The 12,818-nt window shown below is 32.5% G+C and overlaps 1 protein-coding gene across 1 annotated transcript in view; it reads right to left on the bottom strand.

Annotated features, from left to right (window-relative positions):
- LOC117175423 (hydrocephalus-inducing protein homolog) overlaps positions 1–12,818 on the bottom strand; it is a 195,245-nt gene that overhangs the window by 121,175 nt on the left and 61,252 nt on the right. Inside the window, exons 13-19 of the mRNA XM_033365130.1 lie at positions 11,926–12,184; positions 11,584–11,692; positions 11,291–11,477; positions 6,302–6,519; positions 5,107–5,308; positions 4,934–5,014; positions 1,954–2,192 (exon numbers count right to left, since the gene is read on the bottom strand). Coding sequence (XP_033221021.1) covers positions 1,954–2,192; positions 4,934–5,014; positions 5,107–5,308; positions 6,302–6,519; positions 11,291–11,477; positions 11,584–11,692; positions 11,926–12,184 — 1,295 coding nt within the window. The remainder of the gene's footprint in view (positions 1–1,953; positions 2,193–4,933; positions 5,015–5,106; positions 5,309–6,301; positions 6,520–11,290; positions 11,478–11,583; positions 11,693–11,925; positions 12,185–12,818) is intronic.

Raw genomic sequence — 12,818 nt, 5'->3', positions numbered from 1 at the left:
ATCATCATCATCATCATCATCATCATCATCATCATCATCATCATCATCATCATCATCATCATCATCATCATCATCATCAACCTCATCAATCGTTTCAGTTCTCTCAACGGCTTTTTTTACTGATCCTACCTGGGCGTATTTAAGATTATGTAAATTTTTTCTATTCTACCCACGGTTATCGGTTTTACAGAAATAACAATCATGTTCGTTGGATGGCTCATTCCATTCTGTGGATTTAATGAAGATCAATTTAGAATCGTCTTTAGTTTTTTTCCAAATAGAAAGCATTTTGCGTCAGTTATTGCAAATACTATCAGGAGCCTAATCTCCCGAAACTATATCTGAATTAAAGCATTCTTTGTATATATTCCGAAAATTTTCGTTGAACGATCGTCGATCGTTTTTGTTCGGAATAAATGTTCCACAAATGAAGCAAAATGCGTTAACATCTTTCGGGCACACATGTTCAGAAGATGAGGTTGAAGGTTTGTTTAAATTTTCCATATTTTTATATACAAACCCGCTCGACAGGGATCCTGGTTCGATTGCAGGTGAGTCCGCCGTCCTGGAGGTGATAACCTTTTTACCTCTCCAGGGCTAAGTAAAAGGGCTTTTCATCTTTGACGAGGACAATGTCAACTCGTCGACGGACGCACTACGGCATCATCCTCACACCCTGGCGACCCCCTGTAAGGCAGTGCACTTTCAATGGCATCAGTACCCCGACTAGCATGTGAGCGAATCATTCTACACATCCCCATACGGGGCAGTTGTCATCGTCACACGAATAGTCGAGGCAACAGGTGAAATAGAATCGATTACATACAACGAAACATCTAGACATCCACACATCCATGCATCCGCAGATCCACACATGCACACACGCAAACATTCACTCATAACCGCAAACACATGTGGAAATTTATAAAAAATGTATTTTTTACCATATTAGGGCAAAAAGAACCCACTTCTTTTTTAAAGATATACCATTCTTATGGGTACAAAGCTTTCTCTTTCAAGAAATCTAACGCAGCTAATATTGATAAGAAAGTACACTGCCTTACTTTCGAGAAATTCACAGCAGCTAATGTTGATAAAGATAAATTAATATTTCCAGTTTCTATATAGACGAAAAACTAAAGATGATTCTAAATTAATTTTTTTAAACATTTTTTCAACAGTACCTCATTGATTTGAGCTTCAAATGACCTTAACCTTGAATTCATGAAAGTCAACCGACACCGGATTCGGATTTAGCATGCTCAAAAACCTACATTTGAATTTTTTCAGATTTTGTTGGTTTGGCCTTCAAATGACCATGATCTTGAACTAATGAAGGTCAACCGACGCCGGATTCGGATTCAGCGTGCTAAAAAACGTATGTCTGAATTTTTAAAAAATTTTAAGCAATATTTTCTTCATTTGACCTTCAAATGACCTTGAAAGCGATCTGATCTGAAAAAACCGACAAACGATTCGGAATAAGCGATCCAAAAAACATAGAACCATAAAGGTCGCCTCCGTAGACTTTGACTTTTTTTGTGTGCCTGTGTAATTTTTGAAAGTTGCGTAAACTGCTTCTTACAAAAATTTAATAACTTCTGTAATTTTTTTTATCAAACTACACTGCAAATTTCATTTAACAAATTTAAAAAAATTATTTCAAATGGTATAAAAAAGTGGTGTTTCTTTATTACATCTATTGATTTGCCAATATAGAAAAATAGTTATTAAAATTTATTTATATTAATTGTTTTTTTTTAATATACTCTCCGAGAAATGGCGCAATCTGGTAGTCATATTTTTGAAAGTTCAGAGGAAATCGCCGAAGCCTTCATCAACTGCTTTATGATTTTTGTCAATAAATAAAATCTATTGCTTTTGCTTTTTAAAAATTTCATACCGACGAATTTGATAAAGAAAGATGTTCTTAATTTCTTATGGAAAATTAACCTGAACAGAAGTCCCATATCAAAAGTAGGAAAAAGGTTTGGTTTTGAAACGATGCAAGATCCAATCCCATTTGCAATTAAAGTGATAAAAATTGTTCTAGAGTTTGTAATTTTGATCAAAAGACGATCAGAGTGTTTTCCTGCATCGCGTAGAAATGCCATCAGTTCTAGTTTTATTGATTGATTGGAACCCAGTTCTCCAACTGCTGGTCGTACACTCCAGGGTGAATTCCTCCTCTCCTAAATCCAGAAACAAATTTAAACAAATTTAGGGGATTTGAGAGCAATTCGAAAAATTAAATTACTAAGGGTCCGTTCAAAAACTATGTCACAGCTGATCACGCAATGCTTAAATCCCCCACGGTGACGTCACAAATACGAACACCCCCAAACTACATACACATTTTTTCATCGAATTCATTTTATAAACGCATCGAATGAGAAACAGTTGCATTTCCACAAAATAATATAGTCAAAAAATTAACATCAAACTAGAAAAACTAGAGTTTTTATTTTGATCAGTTTGAAAATTCAATTTTACAAAAAATACAGAATAATACAAAAAAATTGTAAATACAAGGTAAATCAGAAAAATCCGATTTTGTATTTGAAATGGTAATTTTTTAACTGCAAAAGGGAAGGCGGAAGTTCGGTCGCACCCTATCCCTTTCCCAACTTTAGGATTTTTTACCAAAATTGTAAAAACTATTTTATTTAAAAATTTAGTATCAAAAAGTCTTTTTGTTAATGTCTCAATTATGGATTGTACCAATTAAAAAAGTTTCTCTATTCTATATAGATGTTTCAAATATTATAATTGATCGTAACATCCTTAACTTTCAAGAAAGTGCATTAATATCGTAGGTTAATCACTTCGCCTCGAAACATGGAATCTTTTCCGTTCTTGCATTAAATTTGAATTATTTTAGTGAAAAAATTTCATTTTAAAAACCCGTTTTTTCAAATATTATGTATTGCTATAACCTCCCGAATCTTTTTAAAAAAAGTATCAATATTATATTATAGTCTTGAACCAAGGAATCTTCTATATTCTTGTATTAACTTTGAATTATGTTAATGAAACAAGTTTTAATATAAAAACCTGATTTTTTAAATATTAATTATTACCATAAATTTCTTATTCTTTAATAAAATTTGTTCATATTTTCGGTCAGTCGATTTGTCTCGAATCAAAGAATCTTTTATATTCTTACATCAACTTTGAATCATGTTAATCGCAACAAAAAAGCTGATAAAAAATGCAATAAATATTGTAAGAAAGCCTTTGGTCAGTTTTAAGGATATTCGTGATTAGAATAAATTCTTCAAATTTTATCAACGTATCTGCAACCGTTTTTAGGTTATCGTGTTTACAAAAAAGTGTGACATCCTCACACATCCACATATCCACACATCCACACAAACACCCACACACAAATCCGGACAATTTCTTAGAAAATTCTATTAGACATTTTTAAATTAAGGAACGTTCGATTAAATTAATTAAATTTTTTTCTAAATTTTACCAATACAAAGCTTCCTCTATGAGGAAGCAACAGTTGCATCTTCAACCAAATAATATATGTAGTCGAAAGTCCAGGTCAAAAAGAAGATTTTTTAAATGACAGTTGATTTTTTAACAAAAAACACGAGTTGTCTATAAAAACATGAATTTTCAACAAAACAGTTGAATTTATCGACGAGAAAAGATTATTTTTCAACAACATTCTTAAATTTTCAATAAAATAATCAAATTTGAACAAATTAGGTAAATTTGTAACCACATAGTTAAATTTTTGACCTGCCAATATGTATATTTAACCAAGCAGTGAAACGTTTAAGCAAAATAGATGAAATTTCAAACAAATAGATGAATTTTGAACTTGGTAGTTGAATTTTCAAACAAATAGTCGAATCTTCAATAGTTCAATCTTTAACCAATAGAATGAATGTTTAACGAACAACTTTAACTTTTAACCAAATTTTTGAATTTTCAGTTAAAAAGAGATATTCTCAATGAAAGATTTAATAGTTAAATTTTGTACAAAATTACTCCATTTTTTACAGAATAGTTAAATTGAAAAAGAATTGTTTCAAACGAAAAAGTTGAATTTTAAATTTAAAACGATCAACTTTTAACAAAAAATGAAATCTTTAAATTTTCAGTTAAAAAAATTAATTTTACACAAAAGAACGAATTTCAAACATAATAATTTATTTTCAACCAATGGAATGATTGTCTAAAAAAGCAGTTCCACTTTTATCCACGTAGTTGAATTTTAGACCAAAAAAGACAGATTCAAGATGTAAAGTTGATTTTGCAAAATAGAACGATTCATTTTCAACAAAAATTTAAGGCAAAAAACTATTTTTCTACAAAACAGTGAAATTTGTTACTGCAAAATATAAATTTTTAATCAAAAAGGTTGACTCCTTCAGAAAATTGTTTAATATTTTAGAAAATAGTTGAATTTTCTGCCAAATTGTTGCATTTCAAAGCTAAAAATACGAGTTTTCCACAAAAAGGTTTAATTTCCATTTTCAATTTGAAAATATGACTTTCAAACCAGTTAAATCTTCCACAAAAATAATAGACTTTTTAGCCCAAAATTGGATTTGTTAACAAAACAGATACATTTTTAAGTTTCAAGGTTAGTTTTCTATATCGAACGGTAGAATTTTCTTTGCCGAAAATATGAATTATTAACAGAAAATTATTTTTCGATCAAACAGCTTAACTAATTAACTGGAAAAAATTTTCAATAAAAATTCAATACCTAGTTAAAATTTTTAGTTTGAAAAATTTGATATTCATAAAAAGACGAATATTCAACAAAATAGTTCAATTTTTAACCAAACAGTTTGATTTCCTATCCATAAATTTAATTCTTTACCAAACAAGACGAATTTACAATAAAATCCTCCCCTAGGGTTGGTGGAGAGGCTTAAGCGTGTGGGATATAGGGGTCAAACGGACGAACAGGGAGTCGTCGGGGGTTGGACTGACGGTCGCTCAGAGGACTGACCATCTGACTGTGATGCATAAGAGTTACCTGCAATCGCTGCTCATCAAAGAGCAGTTAGTGTTCCTCAGGGAGGTTACCTGGAGGGCGCTCGATAGAGTGTCCCCAGATCAATGGCCGAAATTCAACACCCATTTCTGCAGGGGGGGAGTCTTTGTATTTGTAGCAGCGGGCCCAGCGGCCAAGGCTTGGCTACACAAGGTTTTAGCCGAGACAAACCCTTGGGAAGGTACATCTCTTAAGGTGGGTGGGGTTGAGTTGCTCCAGAAGATGGTTAAGGCTACGGCGAGGTTGCCAGGTAAACTGACGGTCCCGCAGATGGTTCTCAGTCGGCTGGAGAAATTCAACCCGTTACTTAAGACAGCGTGCTGGCGGTGCGTCAGGCAAGATAGGCCTCAGGAAGACGACGCAGCTTGAGAATTTAAAGATCTCCTAGTTGTGGAAATTCCTGAGTTATAGGCGAGATCTTCTGTTGGGGTGCGATGCTAAGTCCCACCATACCCTGTGGGGTAGCACGGAAATCAATTCCAGAGGTAAAGACCTATTGGAATACCTAATTACTATTGATTTAGATATTCTCAATATGGGGAACACCCCGACGTTTCGTAATTCGGTCCGGAGGAAGTCATTGACATCGCTCTCTGCACCGGTAGTTTTAAAGATAAAATTAAGAAGTGGAGAGTCTCAGATGAAACCCCTCTCTCAGATCACTCATTGATAGAGTTCGTTTTGGAATCCGCTGTACTCACCGGCCCTAAATGGGTCATAAATCAAAGAAGAACGGACGTGGATACCCTGGACATGGCGGCCGAGTTTTTCACGGAAGCCATTGAATTCACTTATGAAAGTTATTGTCGACCTTCGAAAGTCCGAAAGGCTGGAGAGACACACTGGTGGAACGTTGGATTACGTTCCGGCGGCATGAAGGGGTGCGAGAGTAGTCTTTATTCCGAAGGCAGGCAGGATCGGTTATATTTCACCCAAGGATTTCCGACCCATTAGCCTCACATCTTTCCTACTAAAAACAGTGGAAAGACTCGTGGACAAATATATTCGCGATAAGGTCTTGTCAAGTAGTCCTCTTCACAAGCAACAACGCCCCTATAGGGCTGGTCATTCAAATGAGACGGCTCTGAGCACTGCAGTTGACCTAATTGAAGGACAACTGAAGCGGAAAGATCTAGCGATTGGAACCTTCATGGACATCGAAGGAGCCTTTAACTGCACCTCTGGAGAGGTAATCTGGTGGAGCAGGGTTGAACTTTCTACTGTGAAGTCCTGACTGGAAAGAATCAGGGGACTGATTCTGAAAGGTATCACTGGTACCTTGAAGTCGACACCACAATGGCCCTGGGGGCACTAATAGGTTTGGAGCCCCTCCATGTCACCATAAAAACCGTGGCTGCCAAGGCGGCCTGGACACTAAATACTGTAAACGCTAGCAGTATCTCGAAAGTTATGCGGATACAAATCGACATCACGAAGAGGCCGACAATGAGCCGACACTGAGCATGCTCAGGGACAAACTGTCCACTTGTCACTACCTCTTCGAGCAGAAATACGGGTTAGCCTGTCCACAAAAGAGGAATGGGCTAACGTTCAGGCACACCTGCCCAGTGATGGAGACAATTAGTTTACAGATGGCTCCAGGAACAAAGAGAACGCTGGAGCAGATGCATACCGTAGAACGAACGGAATGGGCTTCACAATTGCGATGGGCTCCTATGCAACAGTTCTACAATCTGAGATTATGGCCTTGCTCCAGTGCGCCTATAAGGCAATGGAGTACGGTGGAAAAAGAATCATTCGGATCTGTTCATATAGCAGGGCTGCTATCATGGCTCTGAATGGAACAACGACTACGTCGCTGCTATTATGGGAGTGCTTTGAGGCACTGAATAAGCTAGCGACAGAAAACGAGTCAGTGGCATCAGGGTCAATGAAATATTGGACAGGTTAGCAAAGCTAGCAGCAAAGGAGAGTACTTGAGCCAGTTGTAGGCATTTTCAGCAGGTTGGTCACTGAAGATATTAACAGTTGGTTGACCGAGGTACATCAGAATGAGTGGGATGCGGTCTCTGGCTGTAGACAGGATAAAACATACTTGGGCTGAAAGCTAAACCCTCATCGAGCGAAAGAAATACTTAAGCTCGGGAGGAAGGAAGTCAAAATCCTAACAGAAATGTTTATAGGACATGGAAACCTCCGGTACCACATATATACGATAGGGCTTGAGGAAAGTCCCCTCTGTTGTCTGTGTGGAAAGGACAATGAGACTTCCACTCATATCCTCTGTCACTGCCTCGCGATCGCGGGGAAACGTGTAACACTCATAGGCAGTTTTTGCATCAGTAAGTCTGAAATATGGGCCAACAGCATGGCTGCGGTTCTCTCACTATGGAGAGGACTTTGGGGCCACGCTTAAGGCTTATAAGGGGCCGAAACTAAAAAATACGAATGCTCAATGCAAAATTTAACAGATGACTTTTAAAGCAAAAAGGATCATAAAAAAAAAATTTTTAGCAAAATAGTTCAATCTTGAACGAGATAGTATAAATTTTAACCAAAAGGGATGAATTCTGAACCAAAAATATAAGAGTATAATTTTCAATAAAAAATAATTAACTTTTAACGCAAAATATTTGTATATTCTTAATGGGTTCTATTAATTTAGTTCACATATAAGCGAAAAGCGAGAAGAGAGAAAAGTTACTGGAAAATAGGGAGAGAAAGAGGAATTCTTTAAAAATAGGGTTATAACGACATGTTCGAAGTCTGTATTCGGATGTTTTAATTGTATAATAAAAGCACTATAATTGTCATTTTTACAAATATTACAAAAAATTGTTATTCACATTTATATCCCCTCCCCAACTCCCTTGGTAGGATTAGAGATCTTCCAGGGGGAGTTGAGACATGGGGTACTCTACTTCTGATTGGTGTCGCTGTACCGGAACTGGTTAATCTTTTATTGGAATCGATTGGTTTGAGGTGGCTCGATTCTCAATCCACAGTTTTAATTGCAAGCGGATTTAATACTTCATAGAGATAAAACGGATCATGTGAAGATTGTAAATTATTCGGAAGGTAATATAGATTATTTCCAAGAGTATGAATATTTTTTTAAATTCGTGAAAATAATAAATAATACAAAACTACGCAGTTTAATCTAGCTTAAATTAGTCGAAGAATTATACAAAAATGGGTTTTGTAGCCTCACAGTCCCTATGTGATAAAAAGTAACAAAACAAATATCAAGAAAAATATACATTTCAAATAATTATTTATTTTTAGGGTTATTTGTTAATTTGTTTTGAAGTTTATATAAGTATAATTTTCCTAAGCTTTGCGAGACAATTAACAAACTGAAAAACTTTACAGATGTAAACTCAAAACTTCAAAAAAAAGTTCATCTTCAACGAAATAGTTGAATTTTCAAACCATAAAGATAAATTATCAAGGAAAAATTTAATAGTTGATGTTACAATCCAAAACGACCAATTTGGAATAAAATAGTTTAATACTGAACTAAAAAAGATACTTTTTTAACTATTTGTATTTTTAATCGAAAAACAATACATTTTTTCGAAAAGAGACAAATCCACTGGAATTTTTTTTATTTTTCAGCTCGAAAATATAAATTAAAAAAAAATAAATAAAAAGATCATTTTCAAACAAAAAGTTACATATTCAACCAAATATATTAATTTTGTACCATGAAGATTAATTTCTGTACAGAAAAAGATTCATTTTACTCTAAAATAATAAATGTTTAGCCAAAAAATGACTTTTCAACAGAATTGTTTACGCTTCAACCAAATACTTGAATTTCCACCGAAAAATATGAATTCTTAACAAAAAATATGAAGGTTGATATTTAAGTTCAAAAAGATTTTTATTTTTAATCAAAAACATAGAAATTCATTAAAAAATGTATTTTAAACACAACCGTTAAATCCTCAAATTAAAGACTAAACACATTTTGATCAAAGTAGTTGAATCCTCCACCATACAATATTTTTCTGTTTAGCCAAACAGTTGCAATCTTAATAAAAAATATGAAATTTCAACTAAAAGAGATAAAATCTCAAACCAAAAAGATAAATTTTCTTTAAAATTGTTGAATTTTCAACCCAAAAAGATTTTCAGTGCAGAAAGAAAAAAAATATAGGCAAATTATAATTTACTTAAAGGAAAAATAATATTTAATACAAGATACCAATTTCGAATTTTTGAAGATTTCAGAAGCACTTTAAATATTTTCTGCAATCTTCCGAAAACATTGTATTATTTTGAAACTTTTCAAAATTAAAAAAAACTTCTAAACATTTTTTCAAATGATTTGAATGTTTACTGAAATTTTAAAGCATTTATGAACATTAAAAAAGGAATACCGAAAATCTCCCAGATTTTTTTTTGTTAATATTGGAAATTGTATGGAATGTCCTTAAATCTTTTACAATATTTTCTTAAAATAAAATTTGAAAAAATCATTTCCAATTTTCCCAGAAATTAAAAACATAAAAATTCATTCAAAAATGTATTTTAAACACAACAGTTGAATCCTCAACCATAAAATATTTTTATTTTTAGCCAAACAGTTGCAATTTTAATAAAAGATATGAAATTTCGACCAAAAGAGATGTATTATCAAACCCAAAAGATCAAATCTCCTTAAAATGGTTGATTTTTCACCCCCCCCCCTCCCCAAATGTAGACAAATTATAATTTGAAGGAAAAATACTTTTTAAAACAAAATACTCATTTCGAATAATTATTAATTTTTTAATTTTTTTGTTTATTTGCTTTAAGGTTATGTAAACATATTTATCCTAGATTTCTCGAGAAAATTCAGGAATACTTTTGAAAATTTCAGAATCATTAAGTATTCCCATGAATCTACCAAAAACATTGTACTATCTTAAAAATTTTTTAGATCATAAAAAAAACTTCCAAGATATTTTTTGAAATCTTAAAAAACCTACATTTTGTTTTATGTTTGTTGAAACTTTTTCAATTTTTAAATCATTTTTGGAATTAAAGAAAAAATTTTACAATATAAATTATAGTAAGACTATGTAGCAGCGAAGTTTGTATGTTAATAACCACGTATGTATTTAGATTATATAATTTTTACTGTGCACTTTAACTTATTATGTTTAAACTTTTGTGTTAATGTAAAGACCGAAGGAAAAGTCGATTTTTTCGGTTTTTTGTTTTACCTTTGTGAAAATTTGTTTTCTTAAAAATTTGTCTTTCGATATTTTTTTTATTAATTTTATAAGCAAATTGTATAAATAAATGCGCTATATGGAAACTTATAGATAGAAAGAAATCTTTTTTCCTCTAATTTTCCTCAAATTATCTCGCCAGTGATGTTTAATGGTGGAAAATTATCATCCGATATTTTTTAAAGATTTTATAAACAAATGCCCAGTGTGCACATTTCAAGGCAGAAAGAAATCTTTTTTCTAATTTTCCTTAAATGATGTCGCCAGTGTAGTTTAATGATGATAAAAACGATCTTTTTAAATAATTTTATAGAAAAAATTATAAAAGAAAATTTATAACTTGGCAATTTAGAGGTCGGCAAAACTGATTTTTTCTTTATTTTCGTCAAATATTGTCGCCTGTGAGGTTTAATGATGGAAAATTATCATCCCACATTTTTTATTAATTTTGTAAACAGATCATGTAACGAAAATACATAGTGTGAGTGCTTAAAGGCAGAAAACTGTTTTTCGCAACTGGCCTTGAAGTATGTTGCCAGTGATGTACTTGTTTGGGGATTGTTGTGTTTTTCAATTTTCGTAATGCATTATAGACGGAAATTGCATTAATATGAATTAATTAATTAATTTTTAATTAATTAATTAATATGAATTAATATGAAAGTTTAAACAGCACAAAAAGTCAAAAATCAGGCCACATAAATTTCTTTAAAATTGAATGATGAATTTTTCTAAAAGAAAGATTCAAAATCGGTTAACAATATCCAGCTAGAAGTTATTTTGAAACTCCATTTGCGATTTTATCTCGCTATTTAGGGGTAATACCGTAAAAGGATAGTAGTGGAAAGTGGAGGGGCTTCGCCATTTGGAACATCAAAGCGCGAGAGATTTGGAATAAATAAAGGGTCACTGTAGTTACAGAAACTAAAATAATAAATTATAACATGATTTCCTGAAACATGTCATTAAAGCAGCGTGCAGTCACTGGTGCCGAAAAAGGATCTCTATAGCCAGTATTTAGTAGTTTTTGAATGGCCTCCGTATTGAAATTGAAATTATAATATTATTTAATTATAAGAAATACCAAAGATGTTGTAAATTCCGCTGGAATTGGAGAATCATTGTTGACGCTTAATTCTAGAGATTTTGTTCGAAGAAGTGTTAGATTTCCCCAATCTAAGTGGGTAGAATCAACAGAAACAACAGGACCTTGACCGTTGCAAATAAGGTTGCAACATGTAATGGGTAATCTTCCGCCTAATGGTAACATCCTGAAAATGGTTTAACACATTGAAATTGGAATTAAATTATTTCAATGAAGATTAAACTAAAAGATGAAATTCTGATTCGTGCTATACTACTTAGAGAAAATATTACATAATCGGTATTTCTTGTTTGCCTAAGCTTCTGGCGATGACAGTCATTGATATCATTTTTGCCTGGCCCGGCTTCAAGTACCCTTGATCAATTATCATCGAGTATTCCACTGTCGTTGATAAAGAGGGCTAGTCAAAATTATAATTAGAGTCATTTTGCAATTGATTGATTTCGAATTTTCCTAATATGCTCAATTTGAACATTTGTTTACAAAATATACTTATAACAAAATTTGTGAATTTATAAGCTTTGAAGTAAACTTTCTAGAAATATGTTAAAAAATGGTAAAATGTAGAAAAACTTTAAATAATATATTTAAATAGAAAAATGTCGTAAAAATACTCAATTTGCATATACGTACAGATTGTGGAATGATATAAAAGTATCCGTCGATATTTGATTTATTTTCGATAGATATATTTTGCCTATATGGAAGATTAATGAAACAAAATCCAATCGTAACTTCAGGAGGTTGGACTGCCAAATCAGCTATTTTTCCAGAATAAATAATTGGCAAAAGTATTGCTTCCGATTCTGAATCCCACATTTCGAGACGAAGAGATGTTTTTCCTGATCGTGCAATATTAGGCGTGTACGAAATCTTGATTTTTTAAAATTAAAAAATTAGAAATTAAAATTTTTTTTTCAGCTGTGATATATTTTTCTAAATTATAAGAAATAGAAACCTATGCTATTAAAAAATCTAGGCCGCAATCTATAAGCTTCAGTAGGGTGATTTGAAAACAAATGATTACACAGGCCCACAAAAAAAAAACAAAAGTGTCTGTGCAATTGACCAGACCTATATATTCTTATGTATTTTTCGACGCTGAATCCGAATTTGCAATAAAAAAGTAGGGTCCAGCTACTTTTTCATGGGGCTATGATCGAAAAACCTAATTTTTTACGGTTTTTTCATGGTTTTTTTTTAAATAAAAAAAAATAAAGAAAAATTTTATTTTTTTGACTTCAGAATCGAATTCTACGGGAAAAAATACATCGAAAAACATGTTTTGATTTTTTTTTTACAAAAATTTCAACCCACCATACGGCGATGAAAAGGCAGAAAATCGCGAAATGAACTCCATTATAATATTTTTAGCTTCTTTTAAGAAGTGCCTTAGAGTTTTAAAGGGTTAATCAATTGAGTTTGTAGAATTTTTGCTAATACTTCGCAACTTCGATAGTGAGATGTTGGATACTAGATATTTGCTAGCGTGATGAACTTGAACTTT

This window comes from Belonocnema kinseyi, chromosome 6 (genome assembly GCF_010883055.1).
Source record: "Belonocnema kinseyi isolate 2016_QV_RU_SX_M_011 chromosome 6, B_treatae_v1, whole genome shotgun sequence".
Lineage (NCBI taxonomy): Eukaryota > Metazoa > Arthropoda > Insecta > Hymenoptera > Cynipidae > Belonocnema > Belonocnema kinseyi.
Note: the sequence above shows the minus strand (reverse complement) of the source record. Positions and strands in the feature narration are given on the sequence as shown.